This window comes from Megalopta genalis, chromosome 2 (genome assembly GCF_051020955.1).
Source record: "Megalopta genalis isolate 19385.01 chromosome 2, iyMegGena1_principal, whole genome shotgun sequence".
NCBI lineage: Eukaryota > Metazoa > Arthropoda > Insecta > Hymenoptera > Halictidae > Megalopta > Megalopta genalis.
Window position 1 is genome coordinate 17,595,171 of NC_135014.1, and position 20,361 is coordinate 17,615,531.

Genomic DNA, 20,361 nt, shown 5'->3' on the forward strand with positions numbered 1-20,361 from the left:
ACACTTGGAATTTGAATTGGCGTAAAGTTCAGTTAACAGTGAGGCAATCTAATGCAGTGCTACTACACGCACGTAGAAGAAACCCATGTATGTATATATGTGTTTCAAGCAACTTGCAAGAGTTACTATACTAGTCGTTTTGACGCATGAGTATAGCAATGAGCAATTCGAGAATGGTCAATCATGTTTTCTGAAAGTCCAATCCATGTCTGAGCGGTATCCAAAATGTCAAATTTTACGTTATTGTGAAATAACTAACATAATATAAACATAATCCACAATAACATAAATGTTGGCTTAATGATCCAATTTAACTATAGCGTGTGAGTTATATACTAATTTTTTTTTTTTAGCATACCAAGTTACCAAACATTCCAGGACGGCGGATATTTTTGATTTGCCTCATGTTTTAGATGCCACCTTAGCATAATTTGCCACTGTCTTTATGGTATGAAACTTATTTTTATTAATTTTTATCATAGTAATGCGCCTAAGGAAAGAAACTTATGGAATTAATTCTCCGTAAATGTATGCTTACAATCTCGATAAAAGCGAATCTAAAAATTTGGTACTCGTCATTTTAACAATAAATAATAATATTCCACTGTATACATCACGAGTATGATTTTCTGGTTGTTTTCGTTTTATATCTTTTTTCAGATGTTTTGGCTGAATCAACTTTGAGCTAATTGGACGGTGCTTTCACTTGCACAATTTTCCAGTGGAATTCTTTCATTCGAGATTCTTGTAGTCGATTTTTTAATTTAATCAACTTCTGCATTTTTGTTTCAATTTTTTTGTTTTACTGCAACTCATCCGTGCGTTTTCCCTACTTTTTTAATCTTGTATAAACCAAATTCTTTATACGAGTATAGAAAAATTCATGGAGCACAAAACCAGAAATTATCAATCTTTTTTAACCCTTTGCACTCGTGTGACGACTCCGAGGCGCCATTAAAAATTGTTACGTCACGTTTAAAAATAATTTTATTAATCGAATTTGTTTATACTTGAAGGACTGTTAAAAGCGTAACTGTTGCACGAGCCGAACAATTCAATTTCATACGTATAAAATGCACCAGGCTATGTGAAATGAAAATACCGTGGGTCAGAAAAATTGTTTTAAATTTTACGTTAATTCGATTTCGAGTGCAAAGGGTTAAATCTTTCAACGCAAAGATATTCTTTACGAAGGCTATCTTTTTACAGAAAGGCATTCTTTACATGTTCCTTATAGACCCAGACAAAAAAAGTTAAAAAAGCGAGAGTTTTCTATTTTATTTTGTCATCCCAATAGCGAAATTAAAAAGAATCATTTTAGTCATTGTCTAATAGACTAATCCCTTTATCATCTAAACAAAAATTCGAATCGTTTAGTCCAGTTCTGCAAAAGTTATTTCGTTTTAAAAGGTGCACGAACACTTTTACGAGCGACTGCTCATGTTTTCATCGCGATCAGAGAGGTTCGCAGCGTAACAATTCTTTCTCATTGATTAAGCGATCCAGGGAAAATAAAGATCCCATCAAATAACCATAAAATGGAGCAGAAATGATACTGCGAACGATCTCCACTCCACCGTTTTCAGTTTGCGAAGTCATCGGGAATTATTAATTATGACGAACTTATACGATAAAAGCAAATTGAATGGAACGCAGCGGAAACGGAGTCCGGATAGGAGAGACCGTGGCGAAATTTTCGTTTTGGTCGTGCTGTCGCAAGGGCGGAGGGAATGTTTGCGGAAGGGAGGGCCGTCTCGTGGGAGCGACGTTTAAGTGGCGGCACGGAGGAAGTACCTTTGCGAATCCGTAACCTGTCCGCTTCTGGCGAGGTCGAGCGAGGAGAAATTCGCGAATCAAACGAGGGAAGAAAGAAGCTTCGGGGTCATTAAGAAATTGGAAGGAAGTCGGCCAAGAGAGACCGAATTTTCGTGGCAGCGGCGCGCCTCTGGATTTCCTTGGCTCTCGGATCGCAGTGATTTGATCACTTTTAACGCAATAAGCCCTCCAATGAAGCAGCATAATTTTTGAAGAAATAAGCAGCTGGTTAGCGCAGCCAGTTACTGCGGGGTCGCCAATTACCGTGCCTTTTGCATATTTTCAAGCATAATTAACTTTATATTTATCGCGCGAGACGTAGCAAATTTTTTTATTTAAATTCAATTAATCATTTATTTGTTAACCCATTAGTACTCGAGCGGTGACACTAAGGCACCAAATTGTTGAATTATTAAAATAAGCCGATCGAGCATCGCATCGATCGCCGCGATTTGAATAATTGCGTCAAAATCGGCTAATACGGTTTGAATAAAAGTACGAATTAAAAGACGTGCGGTAGTCAATGGGAATAAGTTTGAACATATAAGTAGGTAAAAAAAGTATTCGAACACCTTTTACAAAGCAATAACTTCTTTAAAACTGAACTAAATGACTCAATCTTGTTTTTTAGATGATAGTGGTACCAATCCACGAGACAATAATTTAAATTCTTCTTTTTTACAATTTAAGTAAAAGATCGTGGTAATTTAATTTCCGAATGGGATCGTTATTCGAATGTTCATATGTACGAAACGAGTTAAATATGGCACAATTTGTTAAATAAAAAAAAAGTTGCTTTGTCCATGTTTTTGTTTTCCCAATAACCTTCGGAGGTAACACATGTAACGCGAGCGGTCATTAAAGCGTTAACGATAACCGAGAAAATGCTTTGTAATTTTGTAACAACTTTAGCGAATCAGCCTGTATGTTCTATTGTCTCAGTGTCGTGATTTATTCGCGAGAGTTCTTCGTTCGGTTGTCACGCGCGACGTCCGCACGGGTCTCATTGCATCGTTTGGCCTCGAACAATTGTCTTTCGCAATTTTGCCATTACTGTAAAAAAAAATCACTTCGTGTTAACCCTTTGCAGACGAGTGGCGACTCTAAGGCGCCACTAAAAATTGTTATGTCACGTTTGAAAATAATGTTAACGTTATCAAATTTTCTTTATATTTATGAAACTCTTAATCGCGTAATTGTTGCACGAGCTGCAAAATTCTATTTCGTAGAAAACGGAAACACTATAGGTCAGAGGAACTGTTTTAAATTTCGAGTTAAAATGGCTCCGACTGCAAAGGGTTAAAACCGTAGCCGTTAACACGTTCCGTGCCATGTGTACCATCGATGGTACATGCTTACATGTTTCTTTAATGCGTTAACAAAATAGTTTGTAGCAAATGTAGAACCGAAGAATTAATTCCACCGCAAGAATGGGTCACGATAAGTTTGTTTTATTATTACATACGATGATTAATAATTACATATAATATATCAAGTTTTAGTAAAATATCAAATGGCCAGCGTGAAAAGTCGAGTAAAAACGACTCGGCACAGAACGTGTTAAGGGATCCGTAGCCCGGCTGCAAACGGGTTCCAAGGTAGAATAAGCGAACGGCGTTAACGATGACGTCGAGCCTCGTAGAAAACGCAAGAGTTCCAGGGGATGATTTATCGCGGGGGCCGATGTTGCCATTGCGACCGGATTAATAGTTTCGTGGGAGTGACAGACGGCTTGATAATAATTTATCGGGTGCGTCCGTGTAATTGCTATCGAACCATCTGGGAGGAACTGGATTGATAACGGGTCCATCGGTAAACGTCACCGATTCACAGGCCGCCCGATGGATCAGGCCCGAGTGAAATCATGGAACCAGGGTTTCGATCGTGCGGACAACCGCTGGTTATCGTGTCGTTAACGGGCTCCTAGATTAAGCAGTCGAACGTTTAATGGTTCACGGTTACATCGCGACTCGGCTGGCGATTCGGTTCGGTCGAACCTGCCTTAGATGTTGTGCCATGCGCATTTGCGATTCATGTATTATGTACGGTAGTGGTCGAAAGATTGATTAAATTTTAATACGTACGAGAATTACACGCGAATACATTTTATTGACTGGATCAACATACGTATCGAATATTAATGCTATCGTTCGTCCTATAATTATAACAATAATGAACGTTCGTAATTTTATTCGTACGACGGATGGAAGACAATGACTAACGAATAAAATTGTGTTCGACGCTATCGAATTAATATTGAATCGAATAAAACGTTATCTGGATAAACATTTGTTCGAAACTGTTCGACACCATCGAATAAATATTCAATCTAATAACAATTAATCTGGATACAAATTTATCCGAATAAAATCTTATTCGAAGAAAGAAGTCATTCGAATATGATTTTATTCGAAGAAGAATTTATTTACTTTTTCATTTATTTAAGCAGTTTTAACCTATATACGAAGAAGAATTTTATTCGTACAGGAACCTAAACGGAAAATAATCGATAGGAGTAAAAAACAGCACGTAAAGTGTTTTCTCACAGTTCATCGATTTTTATCTTCCATATTACCTTTTCGAATTATTCGAATAGAAAAGTTTCCGAATAAAAAGTTACTCGTTACTCTCCAACCATTCAAATCGACGGAGGACGATAGAAAAACGGCGAAGACGTCGAACCGTTGCGGAAGGGTTGCGGATCGTGGACACACGAGCGTCCGACGAAATAAAACGAAACCGCTCGTGCAGCGTCAACCGGAACAGAACGGTATCTTTGCGCTGGCAGCTGTGATTCGATCAAACGATCGCAACGGCCCGGATCAAAGTCTCGAATAAAGTGAATTAACGAGCGTACACCTGCAAGCGGCTAATCGGGCAAACGGTTTTCGTTTCTCCGTGTGGATTAAAGCGACTCGGTCCATCATCGTCGTAGTCGTAAATGCAATAGCAAGATCAGGAATTAGTCATCCCGGGAAAGAAATCGCACGGAGCCGCTACTCGTTCTTGTCGATCGCGTTCCCGAAATTCACATTTCGAGATTGCACAACCACGGTTTCCGATACTCTTCATTTGACCGTTTAGAAGTCGGCAGTTTCGCAATTTGCATTCTTCGGACGAGAAGTGCCTGGACTTTCATGAGTCGTGGAAAATGTTCCTCGTATCGCTAGGCTGGTAGAGTGGATTACTGTACAGCAGGGATGTCAAACTCAAAAGCTAACTTGGGCCAAATAAGCAATGCTTAACTTTAGGTGGGCCGCAAAAAAATCAATGTCCATAAATCAATGTTCATATTTTTATTTTGACTAGTATATTGTAATAAACACACACATGTATAAAGTTAAATTATTGTTTACGTCCTGATACTTGACATCTCTTTTCTGATACTATCTTTCCTATTTCGGGAGAAATTTCATCTCGGGCCGCGAGTTTGACACTCCTGCCGTACAGTGATCAATTGTTGTGCATTTGGCCTGATTTCGCTTTGAGCAGCATTAATTTTATGTTTATCGAAACAGAATGAAGGATGACAGAAATTTTTGTAATGAAAAATGCACAAAGAATGAATAAATGATTTTATTCGGAAATTAATAAAATGAAAGAATAAAGAAGTATTTTCATTCAAAAATAAACAAAATGAGAGAATGAAGAGATTGTTTTTAATTATCGAAACAGAATGAAGGATGACAGACATTTTTGTAATTAAAAAATGCACAAAGAACAAAGAAATGATTTTATTCAGAAATTAACAAAATGAAAGAATCAAGAAGTATTCTTATTCAAAAATAAACAAAATGAAGGGATAAAGAAAGTTTTTTACTCAGATACAAACGAAATAAAAGAACAAAGAAATGTCTTTATTCGAAAATAAATAAAATAGAAGAATGAAGAAATTATTTTATTAAAGAACAAACGAAATGAAAGAACAAACCAAGGAATAAAGAACTTTAATCTGTTTTATTCGATAAATATCCGCAACTCTAGAAGATCGCATCTCCGATTCTCGCAAGTCGAATATCACCGATTGAAACGTGCAAGATGCCTTGTCGAACCGCGGCAGATTCCATCGGTCGGAAAATCTGAATTTTTGGTGTCCCATAGGCTTTCGGTCGGCACGACAGCGATTCATCATCGAATTCCTGATGGCTCGACGAAACCGTTTCGGAATACGTTCGCGTCAGTGGTAACGGCGGCCCCGCAGGAAGCCAAGTACACGTTCGCCGATATCTGCCCCGGCAGATCTTTCCGGCGCGTCTTTGCGAGAACGATGAACTTTTTTTCTCGGATCGTTCAGCTCCTCGTTCTATCCCGGAGGACTTTATCGATCTTATTATCCCGGACTTCCGGTCGGGAGCGCGCGCGGATCCGGCTTCTTTAGAGGGCCGTCGCGGGTTGTCGTTTTGAACGCGGTTATTTTACGCGCGGACGAGTAAACGGAACAAAGAGGAAAACAATATTTTTTCGAGCGCGGCCGTCTGGTATACCCGCGGGTTGATTTTTTCCGGCGGCGGACGTCGAATAGCCTTGCCGATCGATTTTTACTCGGTCCGCTGATCTCGAATACGGTGTCGTGAGAATCGAACCCCTTGCGCGCCACCCGACGCCTGCAGGAGTTTGTTTCCGCGATCAAAAAGTTTCGCGACTGTCTATGTGTGGTCTATGGCCTACAGCGATCGCTATAGCAGCCAATGGTACGTGGAAATACTCGCACGTCGGGTGCGTCGAACAATTTTGCAGTTGCGCGCGAGTAATCGATGCTAATAGAACCGCGGCTAGAAAACTGAGATCGATCAACGTATGGAGCTTCGTGTCGCATGCTCCGAAATATCAGGGTTGCTGAAAATCAGTGGCTTTCTCTGATTCCCGCGGCCGTCGGGGATCGGTCACAATATTCTTTTCTAATGGACGACGACTGGTTGAAAAACCCTTGGACACGAAAGAAACGCTTGGATACGTGTGTGTGTGTGTGTGTGTGTGTGTGTGTGTGTGTGTGTGTGTGTGTGTGTGTGTGTGTGTGTGTCATGTCACTGTAAATGGGTGACGAGAGTTATTTGCTTAAATAAAATGTTTAATCTCACGTAATATCATTACGGAATGAAAAATAAATAGAGTAATTTCAGGGCGAGTTGCTTCTTTTTCGGGCGATGGACGCCAAAAAGTGGTTCTTATTTTTCTTCTTTTACCATGGCGCACCAAATGAACAACGTTTGAAAAAATTCTCAGGTTACTATTTTGATGATTTCTTGTTATTAAGCCTTTGCACTCGAAGTTATTTAATAAATAATAAATAAAATCAATTTTCTCACTTACAGTATTTCTATTTTATAAGATAAAATGCATTTTATGCACATGAAAGTGACGCTTGGGACTCACGCAACAGTTACACTCTTATCAATTTTTTGAATCTAAACTTTGTTAATATAAAAATTATCTTAAAACGTGATGTAACAAATTTTAGTGGTGCCTCCGAGTCATCGCTCGAGCGCAAAGGGTTAAATAAGGTTCGTCGGTGTGACAGAGCTACTTCTATAAGAAATCCGCATTTTTGGGACTAAGATTGTTTATTTTATTTTTTGCAACTATAATTATCAGCTTAAAAATCTAAACGAAATTCTCAAAAAATGCATACGAATATTCGTGACATGTCACGTTTTTGTCACCATTGTTGCATGCGTTTAAACAGGGAAAATCGATCGAAAATCGTTAAACCGAAGATAATATTATTATAATATTATATTATTATATACTATTATTATATATATTTATATTATATTTTATATATATTATATATATTATATTTTATATTATTATTTATATTATTATAATATTATTGTTATTAAAATTATTATTTCTATTATTATTGCCATTATGATTATTATTATGTTGAAATTTTGTCGAGAAACTAAACGGGCGATTGGCCGGCGATGCTAAATAAACTAATCGATAAATAAATAAAATGCTTCAATTGTGCGAAAATTTTGAGGTCGTTGACATACCAGTCAAAGTGTTAACGGTACGCGATGGAGTCTTTCTAGCCGCGTCGCGTGTGTTTGAAAGGAGCCGGAACGAAAAGGGGTTCGAGATCCGTGTGAAAACAAATTTATTCTCGGAATCCCCTGTCACTCGATGTTTACTACTCCGTTCGAGGCTCGTCATCGAGTTACCCTCTTCTTCTAGGGATCGACGAATCGGCTTGCAGTCGCTATAGAACGGCATCCGAGCCCGAGTACCAATCATCGAAATACGCTTCATTCCGCCGCGCCGCGTCGCGGAAACGTTGCTCGTGTCTCGTTCTTTTCTCTTTCTCGGCTCATAATCTCTCGCTTCTTTCCTTTTGAACTCGTCTTCGGCCTTACTTCGCGGGAGGAAACGAACGACAAAGCGTTCCCACGGCGCGGAAAGGATTAAGGTAAAATTGAATCGAGCTTCGATCCGACGCGATTCGATCGGACTCGACTCGACTCCGCGAGTCACCCGGATTGGCGGGTTAATCCGCGGCAAAGATTTTAATCAGTTGTTACTCACGTTTTTGATCGTTCCTTTGAGCTGCTTGGACGCCTTCCACCAGGTTAGGTCGGCTGCCGGCTTTGATCCCGTGCTCTGACATCTCGCCTCGTAACTCCTTCCCGCCGATAGGATCTTGTCCTTCCCCATAATTTCGACCTTGAGTGGCTTCACTGCGAACAGACATCGAGAAACGCATCTGTCAAAAGTATGCTCTTATTTGGCGACGTAGATTGCTCCCTGTGAATACCAACGAATTCGCATATATTAACGAGTTTTAATAGGCTTTTCAACGACTGAAACGTGTCTAACGGTAGCTCGACAATTTTCTTTTAAAGAATAATTTCAGAAAAATCTGTTGCATTGTTATTAAGTTAAAACATTACATGGGTTATAGATAATGCGTTAATATGGTAACTAGACAGCGGGTTTTTTTCGTATTCGTGACAAAAATATGTAGGCAAAACGTATCTGATTGTGTTACTTTCGGCTTGTTGAAACTATTAAGAGAAAAACTATTAAGATTACTTATCGTAAACGATGCAGACAATTTTTATTTTGCATAAAAAATTTTTCTACAAAAATTGAATATGATAATAATATTAATAATAGTAGTAGTAATAAATAAAACAGTGATAATAGCAATAATAATAATAATAGAATAATAATAATAACAGTAATAATAATAGTAACAATAATAATAATAGAATAATAATAATGATCAAAATAATAATAGAATAATAATAATAATAGTAATAACAAGAATAATAGAATAACAATAAAAATGAAAACGTAAACAATATGATCACAATGTACAAAGCAACCATAAACTATACATCGTAGCTTCTGATAAAATTATATAGTTGATTTTTAAACTGATTAAAATTATCAGTGAAGATGTCAACGTCATCGGTAGACTACGGTATTTATACATTCTTGACAAAAATATACGATTGAGAAAGAAAATTGCGAGGATATTAAAAGAATTTATTAACATCGCAAAATTGTTTTCAACGTGTTAAAATTATTGAAAGAAGAAATACCATTTGGGTTTTTCTCTTCTCTTCGACTTTTTCAAAATGCTAAAAATGGAAATTCATGTTTATTTCGCTCCAGTTTGGTGCAATCGAGATACAGAATTTTTATTCCGCACAAAGAACCACAGATTTGTTGATGAGGCAGAAAACCACGGTGGATTCACGTAAAAGATCGCGGATCATTACAATTAATCAGTTTGGTAACAATAACTATTACATTGGGGTCAAGCATCGATTCTCTTTCTAATTTCGTTTTTAACGTAGCTCATTCTATTCACGAACGGTTATGCCAAGGTGATGCAAGGTTTCGTCGGCGTTTTCCCGGATTTCAAAAGTATTGTGCATCGTACGCCCCGGTCGCTGACCCCCGGTTTTCCGAGCGGGCTTTCGAGTGATCCTTCCGCGCTTATCCGACGAGTCCGCGTAAACTCGCAACGACGAAGAAATACGTCGACGATCCGAGTCGAAGTTCAAACAGCGCAGCCGATCCGGAAGGTATAGCTCGCGTGTGTGTGCCTGGCTAATCCGAGAGAGCGCGGAATGCATGCTCGCGATAAGGACTATCGAGCGGAATAATCGAGACCCCGTGCCGCCCCGAACGGTCCAACGGATTTCTTCCCTTATCTTCGAGAATAAACTGCGAGCACTAAGAAATTACTCGAGGAGAACGAGAGAAAGAGAGAGAGAGAGAGAGGGAGAGAGCCAGTCGCGCGCGGAGGCTTATTAAACGAAACGAACCGCGATAGCGAAACACAGTCGGAAACCCGTTGGAAAAAGATCCAAAAGGGTCCAGTAAGGTTCGAAAAGGTCCAGAAAGGTTCAAATAGGTCCAGCAAAAGGTTTATCCGGTGGGAACGCAAGGAGAACACTTGTTCGCGAAACTTTTCGACTCTCGGCACTCGGCGAAGTGTTTCAATGGCAAAGTCGAGACGGGCCGAGCCGGACCGGGCTCGAACCGTGCTCGAGATTTCTCCTGTCCTCGAGCTTCTAATATTTCGAACTTAATAAGTCGCTGCTAATTATTCCACGTGGCTTCGTCTTTCACTCCGAGCAGTTTTCAATCTCGGCTCGGAGAAAGAGAAAAGCTAATTTCATCGGGCACTGGAAAAACTCGCGCGGTTTCCTTCTGTCAAAGGTTTCTCCGACCGAATTTCTCGAGTTACCTGGCCTCAGCGATTTCAAACATTCATGAACTTGACGCTGAACTTGCCGAGCATTAGGACCTTTTATTTTTATTAACGTGCAGTAACGTGCAGAATATGACGTGACGTGCAATAACGTCGTTTCCTATCCCGATACTCTGCACCTTCTTCGAGTCGACGCCAATTTAATTGGCTAGATCCAATTGCGACGCTCTTTTTCTAACATTTTTTTTAAAAAATACGATATAAAAATAATTAAATATAGGTACAAAGAAATGGAGCAATGTAACATGATATATATATATATATATTTCAATACTTCCTCTCCGTCATTCTTATTGCAGCACGAAAAATGATCAGCGTAACATATATATATATATATTAACATATATATATATATATGTTACGCTGATCATTTTTCGTGTTTTTTTCGTCATTTTTCGTATCATGTTACATTGCTCCATTTCTTTGTACCTATATTTAATTATTTTTATATCGTATTTTTTATTCATTACACTATGTAAGAAACGGTTCTTCGAGTCGACATCGATAAACTATTATTATTAGACTGCGGATTTTATCTATTTATAATTAAAATAGATTGGGGAAATTCGAAACATTAGAGAGATTAAAAGAATTTAACTATTAAAATTGTTAAACAAAGAACGAAATTTCTGGTTTGTTCATGATCGTTGCAATTTATGAAGGAAATTTTTATTTTGCAGTCTAATTATTATGCTAGTTATTATGTATCGTTGTTAATGACTAACACTTTGGCTGCCACGCCGACAACCACAAAAATGTCGTGCAGTTTAAAGTATTTTATTTCGTCAAAGTAAAATTGCAAGGTTAAATTATATGCCATCAATTATTTTTTCAACATTCTCACGTTTTGCGGACCCAGATAAAATTAGGAAGATATAATAGAACAATGTGAAAATTCATTTTCAAATCTGAGTCGGCAGTCAGTGTTAATAAATTTTTATTTTCTGTCTCTACCGATAAATGTAGAAAAAAATCACCAATGTGACCTAATCGAAGTTAACATTTTATTGCGAGCGAGTACTCAAATCAGTCGTCCGTTATTCTAGTTTTGTATGTTCGATTATTATTTTCTTATCTATTTATATTGTACAATAGGGCTCTATAACCCGTCCAAAAAATAAATAAATAAAATAAATAAATAAAATTAGAAAAAGATTGTCGAGCCGCCGATACGACAGTTCTCAATTCTTTTAATTCACGACCGTGAAAATGGTAAAGATACATTCGTCGAAAATTATGCAATCAATTTGTTTCGTTGGAGATTTATTATAATAAAGGTCGCCGAACGTTAAGTAACGCGATTATTGCGACTACAATGGAATTGCGGTAATTAAAAGTAATATTTCCACGTTGTACGGTTCTTCGTCCCGAGCAGTTTTTAATTTCGCCCGGAAAGAGTGGAAGATAATTTTATTGGGCCGAGGAAAAAAAATATCGCGCGCCAAAGAAATGCTCGAGCCGAATTTTTAAGGGATTCGTCGACTTTTTCAATTTCTCTGCTAGTGAAAAATAGAACACTAACACTTTAATGATTTCGCAACGGGCAAGCATGATTTCGCCGAAAAAAGACGCAGCTAATGAATAAGCTCATTGTTCAACAGAGTATAATGAATCTGCACGAATTTTATCCGGAACCTTGTAATTATATCGCGAATATTTCTACGTTTGTAGCTTATACGAACCCGTACAATTCAAGAGATCGTAATATCACAATCCTATTCTCCAGCGAATATGATCGCGATATTATTCAATGCCGTGTTAAACAATGTAAAGGTTCGACAAAGGAATACATTGTGCGGCGAAAGGTTGCCTTTTGATTTAAAAGATTTTCCCACTCGGAAAATCGAACGCACCGAGCGAAGATATGACACACGGCTTGAAAATGGACAAGCAATCGACTAATCCTGAGAAATTAATTTGCACATAGAACTTGATACATTGGTGGTTCAGTTAATCGATGATCGAGAATCGTTTTATAACTGGCCTAGTTTTTTCAGCGAATTTAACCCTTAATCGCGGACACGGGGTCTGACAGATTCTACTCTAAACATCTACTCCCTCCGGATCGAAATGATTGTCCAATTTCCATAAATCATTTATATCGAAGTGATTGTTCAATTTTTTTTATTAAGTATGATACAGCTATGTGAGTATAAAAAGTGTTTACTTAACTTTTATTTTATATAAAAACGAAAGCTTATATCTCGTCAGTTCGATGCAGGTTTATAAATCGGATGATCATATCGATACGAAGAGAGCGATATTTACTGCCTCTACTTTTTTATTTCCAATTTATCGTTACGATTCGAAGGCAATTCGGAGGCCGCATGATACGATTCGAAGGTAATTCGGAGGCAGCATGACACGATTCGAAGGCAATTCGGAGGCCACATGCCACGATACGACGGTCACAGAGCTAGTGCCTATCTTGTAGCTCCGCGGTTTTTCTTATCTGACTCATTTAATACTTCGACTGTCGTGTCATCCATACGCGGGTGACAGAATTATTACTTCAAACCTGAAAATCAATTTTCACGCTAATCCGTTATACCTTGCTAACTTTATTAGAACCCGCAAAATGTAGAAACGTTGAGAAAAGTAATCGATGCCATACAAGTTCACTTTTCAATTTGAATTCGATTGAACAAAATGCTTTAATGTTATTAAATTTTCGACATTATTGGTGTGGCAACCAAAGTGTTGTACAGATCATTTTGTGTTGTTTTTCGGGAACTCCGTCGACCCTTATCGTTGACGTAGCAATAAATTACACAGGCGTAGGAATAGCACAGAGAAATTCACAGCAACCCGAAATTTGGCATTCTAGGGAGAACTAACTGTAATTATCACAAACTCGGATATCCGTAGATGAGAACGGTTAATCGCAATATCTTCAAAGATTGTTTGAAGAATCCTTGACATAACCTTGACATCGCCTTGACACAAACTCGGATATCCGTAGATGAGAACGGTTAATCGAAATATCTTCAAAGGTCGTTTGAAGAATCCAAAGAATCGTCGAAAAAGGTCATCGTTCCGGACAGATCCTCTAGATTTCTAAATGTTGAATCTCCCGAAGTCCATCATGCGCAGCAAGAGACGTTAAAACGAACGAACACTAGATTAATTGCGACAAATTAATTTGTACAGTTAATAGATCGGTGATTCGTGAATCGAGAATCTAGCGTGCTCGGGTGGGGAGGAGGTGTTTCGTAGTGAATCTCGTTAACGGCAGCCTTCCGCCAGAACTGTATGGTTATTAATTGGACGGCGAGAATTGTGACCTGGAGTTCGGCCACCGGGAAAATAACCAAGTATTAATTAAACGTTCGTGAGCGGGGCCGGTGCCGCGACAACGCGCCTCGTTATCGACCTTTAATAATTCGCCATTGTTCTCGCCGGTGAAATTGTTCGTGCAATTGGCGGCCGCGGCGACGTCTTACGAAACGTTTCCCGAGCCTTTTCAATCGAATCCTCGGACCGGTTAACTCTGGATCCGAGGAGGAACGGTTCGTTGATGGCGTGGCCATGGGGAACGTTCGCGGCCACCGTTCGCAGAAAAGTTTCCGCTCGGCCTCGTTACGCGAGGAGGCCACGGTTCGTTCTGCCTTTAGAAAGATTCTGATCGCTCGGCAACTTCTTCGACTTCGTTCTACGGAGATAAATACAGCACGGCGTGGGCGGGGCCTGGCGTGCCTCGCTTGCGCCCGCGAAAGATTCCCAAGTTTTCACTGATCCGTGCAAGACCCGAAACTTTCCTCGGACGTAAATTTGCCGCGCCAGCCAAGTCCCGCTTGAATAACCCTAGTTATGTCTTTCATTCTGACGTGTGTAGCGCAGGTACCGGCGTACGGACCCCGTTCCTCTCGCGGAATCAATCCCGAATCCTACCGCCGCCGATACGATCTTCTTCGAGCCGAATTCGATGGAAATTAGAGGTCTGACGAAACTGTCGCACGTATCTGCAAACTCTGCTCGCTCGGCCGGCTACGACTTTAGAATATGCAGCGACTTCTTTACGTAGAAATAGGATGGCGAAGCCGACTAGAATAATTTCTCCCTAATTCGCGCACAGATTGCGCTGAAAAATGATCAATTTGGGAAGAGGAGATACGATTATTCGAGCCTTGCGACTCGTTTTCATAGTTACAGTAATGTCTCTTTAATTGGCGCTCAGATTGTCCATAAAAATGGACAATTTTGGAAGAGGAGATACGATTAATCGAGCCATACGGTTCGTTTTTATAGTTACGAATTGCCAACAACTATAAAAACGAGCTGGAAGAGAGTCCTCTTATCAAACTTGAAAACTAATTTTTCTGACGATATTCTAGCATCCAAACGTTCTATTATCTAAGCATTGAATTATTCAGATACATTACCATCTAGTAGAGAAGTTTAATGAAATATTCAAATAATTTTCTTGTTAGGATATTCTAAAATTAAACGTTCAGATATGCGAGACTCCACAGTATTAAAATTAATATAAAATTCTGTATTACTATAGAGTATTAGTATCAGCATAGGATTCTGGTAAATAAACTGTTACAATTGATATTAATCGATAGGATAGAATTCTGGTGAATGAACTCTTAAGATTGATATAATCGATAGGATAATATTCCGGTAAATAAAGTATTAAAGATTAACATAATCGGTAGAATAGCATTCTGATAAATAATCTGTTAAGATTAACATAATCCATAGGATAGCACTTAGGTAAACAAAACGTTAAGATTAACATAATCGATGGGACAGGATTCTGGCAAAAATAAACTGTTACGATTCATAGAACTTAATAGCATATGATTTTGGTAAATGAAGCGTTAAAACAGCAACATAACTCTACATTATACATATACGTGAATCAAATTTAGTACGCGGAGACTTTCTGGCGCCATTGTACCTCTTCATAACGTGTTGGACTGAATTATGCCCGCTGTGACACATAACCCCATGATTCTCTTAGCTCGCAGCTCGCTGTATTTTTCTCTATCACTTTCACAGTATCTCGTGGCTTTGAAGTTCCTAATAATTTGCGTGCAAAAGTTTGACGAGAGAAAGAAAATTATCCTTAAGATCCCGGCAACGTCAGAATCTGAGACTTTAATATCGGCCGGCGAACGAAGCAGTCCCTCCTCTCGGAGCATTCGTTAGCTGCTAATTTCGGCATAGCCGGGGAGCTCGATTATCCGCGAGACGGTCCAGGAAGATCGAAACTATGCTTTGCGCGATGAATTTTATCGGAGCGGGGCTTCGTCGCCGGGCAACGCTGCACCCGCGGATGCAATATTATGCCGGCCGCGTTTCAGCATCGGGCAGAGAGCTCCGCGCATCCGCCGCCATCTCTCCCACCCCATCCCCTCTCTTCACGGTAAACACTATTATCCCATAATCTGCGAAACATGAAATTCTGTTTTTGCTATGTGAAGCGCGCCAGGCAATTTCACGTGCAAAATTTTCGTTTAGCGGCGCGGTGAACAAAAACCGAGCGAAACGGAAGGAGAAACTTCGCGTTATGCGGCCTGCTGGGTTATGCGGGGGTGGTAACGAGGGGGTACAGAGGGTACCAACGGGGCTAGATGGGTGCAGAAAGGAGGGGAGGGGGGCAGAAGCGACGCGCGTCGTTTTGGCCCGGTTGAAATCTGTGTCAGAAACAGACTACGCTCCGGCGAACTTTTTTGTTCGCCCCTGTGTGTGTCCACAATTTTGATGCGCTTACCGATCCCGACAGTTCCGCGTGTTTCGAGACAGCGGCCCGGTTCCCAGTCCAAACAAAAAGTTTCCTCATTTCGCGCGTCTCGTCGGAAATGAAACCAAGACTCCCGTCGATTGCGAGCGAGCGTCTTCTACCTCCCCTTACCCCCATCGTTCCCGATGCCACGGTGCAGCGCGACGATTTTTCAAAGCCGATAGCATCGACCAGCCACGCGGACCCCGATCGATGAACGTTTTTGCTGCTGGAACTATGCTACGCAATTCTTAACGAAGATAGCGTCCGTGGTACGCGACTCGGTCAGTGCAATTGAGCCTGTACAAGCGAATCTTGATTTCGAACGTGAACTGCGTTCGATTCGTGGGCTTTCGCTTTCACTTGTTTGCCATGTCAGCAGCCGGCTACCCGGGTGCACGTTTACTATGTATATTTCCATTATAGGATTTTCATTTTCTTCCATGTATATCATGATCTAATATTCATTCTCTGGACAATATTGCATCAATTTATGGACTCGAGGTGCAGGCTTACGAAGAGAATCTTGTTCCTGACGCAGGATTGCATCTGCATGGATCACTTCTCGACGTATTTCTTGGAAAATTTATGTATATGTACACGTATTAAAATAGAAATGATTTTTTAGAAAATCAACATTTCTTTACTTCACGTATTTTATGTATTTATGACTGCTGATTAAAATGAGCATTTTATTTAATTTATTTATTTTGATTTTTTTAATTTATATAAATTAATTTGATATTATTTATATAATATATATGATATTATATATGATATTATATATGATATTATATATATGATATTATATATGATATTATATATATGATATTATTTATATAAATTAATTTATATAAATTTGATTTCTTTAATGTATTTATGACGTGTATTTAAGATTGTATGAATTTTATTTCTTTAGTGTATTTATGACGTGTATTTAAGATTGCATACATTTTATTTATTTAATTTATTTACAACATGTGTTTAAGATATGTATAAATTTTATTTCTTTAATGTATTTACGACGTGTATTTAATGACATGTGCAGTATAGAGTAGAAATGATTTTTCAGGAAATAATCCATTTCTTTAAATCATCCTACTTCTCACGATTTTAAGTATACGTTGCTCTTCGCCTAAAAAAAAACAGCAGATAAGTCCAAACAGCAAAACCAAGAACGGCTAACTCCAAATCCCAGGATCATCCATATAACAGTGCCTGATATTTAGCTCCTCCCGCAATGGCATTATCCTCACGACGCGACGCGACACGACGTTCGAACGAAATTAAATTGCGCCGATCGGTCCAGAAATTATGCAACTCGGTAAACTTTGGCTCGACGTAAGAGCCGCCGTGGGAAGTGTCGCGTTTGATCGGATTAGCCTTCTCGAGAGCATTTTCCCGGGACTTTAAACCTGTTTTTTAGTTAGCATTTCCCTCGCGGTTCTTTTGCATCGTCGCCGTCACCTTTCGGTCCGCGATGGTATGTATACATAACTGTGTTCGGTTTCTTCCTGTATATCCGTCAGCGGTCGGACGGTTCCCGCGGCGAAGCGCGGCGGGACGCGGCCGGCAATTTCATTTAAACTTGTTTGTCCAGCGAGAAAGTTTGCCGTTGACGGGACGAGTCCCGGGTACCGATGAACCGACGCGGTCTCCTATGAAATTATTAATATTAATTCCCAGCATCGGCCGCCGCGCTCTCGATCGGCACCCGAGACTTTTTAATCGAATCACCGGGTACGCGGTATGCGAGCCGGAAACCCACGGCGCGGCGTTGCGACATCAATCAGCTACTCTAAAAACGCGTTGAACTATCACTGTTCAGAGAAACATGAATTTTGATATTCTGAAACGGTTTCGATCGATACGCCCCAGTGAATTATTATTATTATCGTTTATTGTTAATTCCAGCCTCAAAGCCATCATCGAAATGAAACTAATTGAACATGCTTGGTTTACGGAGATACAAAATCAACTATTTTATATTGTTATTGTCACTATTTTATGTTTAATATTCGTCTCACGGAACAAATTTGCAGTTTCAATAATCGTAAATTAAACAATTTTGGAACGCGGTATTTTCACGCGCTCCGTGAAGTTAAATATTAAGGATGATTTGTTATTATATTTTGGTTTAGTAGAAAGAAATTTGAACCCTCTGCGATGTGGTCTAACTTTGAAGGTGCATATATGTAGATATCTTTTTGTCATGTGTTTTTAGACACGACGTTGCAAATACGACTTTTTCACAAATCGGAGAAAATTCAATCTCTTTGTATCTGTCAATTCGTGGTTAATTTATGTAACCTATTATAGTTATTAATATTTAATATAATCTATCATAATTTAAATAATTATAAATATGTGCTAAGATTGATATTTCTTGATTTTAAGCTTTATTATACTTTTTAAGCGTATAATTATTATATTATATTATATATATATATATATATATATATATATTATATTATATTATATTATATTATATTATATTATATTATATTATATTATATTATATTATATTATATTTTAAGCTTCATAATTTCGATTATAGAGGATTAAAAAAGTACGGAATGAATTACGGTCGAACAAAAGCTGGAAGATCGCAAAGAGCAACGAAAACGCGCAAGTCGATTAAATTGAAAAGTCGGCTACGAAAATCCCGGAAGAAAGAATTCCATTGTAAAACGGTGCAAGTAAAAGTTCCGTCCAATTAACCCGGAGGTGATATGGACCTCACGCGAGAAGAAGGCTCCTTTGTGTTTACATTCCCCCTCTTGCTAGCTGTCCCACTGCTGCAGCTATCGGTCGCTAGCGACCGCTGTCGATCTTCGTCACTGTTTTCGGTCAATAGCGATCGATAGCTGCGACAGTGGCGTAGTGAGTAAGTAACAGGGAGAATATAAACACGAAGGTGTCTTCTTCTCTTCTCTCTTAGAACGATACTGAAACAATGACTCAGCCAAAACAACCAAAGAATATGAAACGAAACAAGCAAAAAACCGCACTGACGATGTAAACAGTGAAATATTATTATTATTTACTGTTTAGTTCAGCCTCGAGCCAAATAAATGGACATACCATTGTGGATTTACCATTTCCAGATGCTTGTGGATTTATCATTTGCAGACCCACACCTCATCCTTTCATTCTTCACACACATACAATTTATTATTTATTATATTATTGTTATATTATTTTATATATTATTTATTATATTATTGTTATATTATTTTATATATTATTTATATTATTATCATATTATTTTATATATTATTTACATAATCTCTGATCAGTCCACTATTTTCTTCTCTTTTCTTTCGCATAATAGTTCCTCTAAAGTCCAGCTTCTCAAGCCACGACGACGCCACATTTGTTCATGCTGAGTGACGATTTCATCACAGTTCTTTGGGCAACGATCCCTCGAACCACGATTGCGATCAGAAGTACTCTAGTTTACATCAGACGATGGACGTTTGTTGGAGAGCAATCACGGCGCCGCCACGTTCATGTAGCGTGCAAATGTTTACCCCGCTACCTAGGCGAACGCACATTCGGCGCACCGTTAACGCGACGTACATAGCTCAATTTCCATCAACGGAAATTCAACGCGAAATGATTGGTGCAAATATTTACCTGTTAGACGTAGAACTTTTTATTGGCCTACCACAATACTCTAGTTCTAATTGGATTTATTCTTATTGTTTCGGTCCTACCGAACCACGGATTTACCCGTGTCATCCGCGCAGGATTTATTTATAAAAAATAAAGGGGATTTAAAACAAGGCGCGTCTTTGAAATTCTCCGATCGGGACAAGAACCCGTCACATTTATCGGGAAAACTCTGCCGTTGTGTTGCAGCAACGTAACAGACGTATTACAAATTTTCCAGGAACATGAAACGTGGCAGTCGACGAATTTCACGATGGAACGGAAAAAAAGTTCGTGGATTAAAATGTATCACGCTTTTCTTTTTGATAATATTAATGCAAAAGAGATGAGAAAGATAGAAATGAAATACGTGAGCATCCTAGATATCTTGTCAGTAAATTGCGGATTTTATGGCAAAATTGGGTAGTTACGA

At 39.0% G+C, this 20,361-nt stretch overlaps 1 protein-coding gene across 2 annotated transcripts in view; it reads right to left on the reverse strand.

Moving 5' to 3' along the window:
• LOC117219293 (protein turtle homolog B) overlaps positions 1 to 20,361 on the reverse strand; it is a 329,095-nt gene that overhangs the window by 125,969 nt on the left and 182,765 nt on the right. For both annotated transcript variants that reach the window (XM_033468332.2, XM_033468329.2), the window contains exon 7: positions 8,341 to 8,492. In XM_033468332.2, the coding sequence (XP_033324223.1) occupies positions 8,341 to 8,492 (152 nt within the window). The remainder of the gene's footprint in view (positions 1 to 8,340; positions 8,493 to 20,361) is intronic.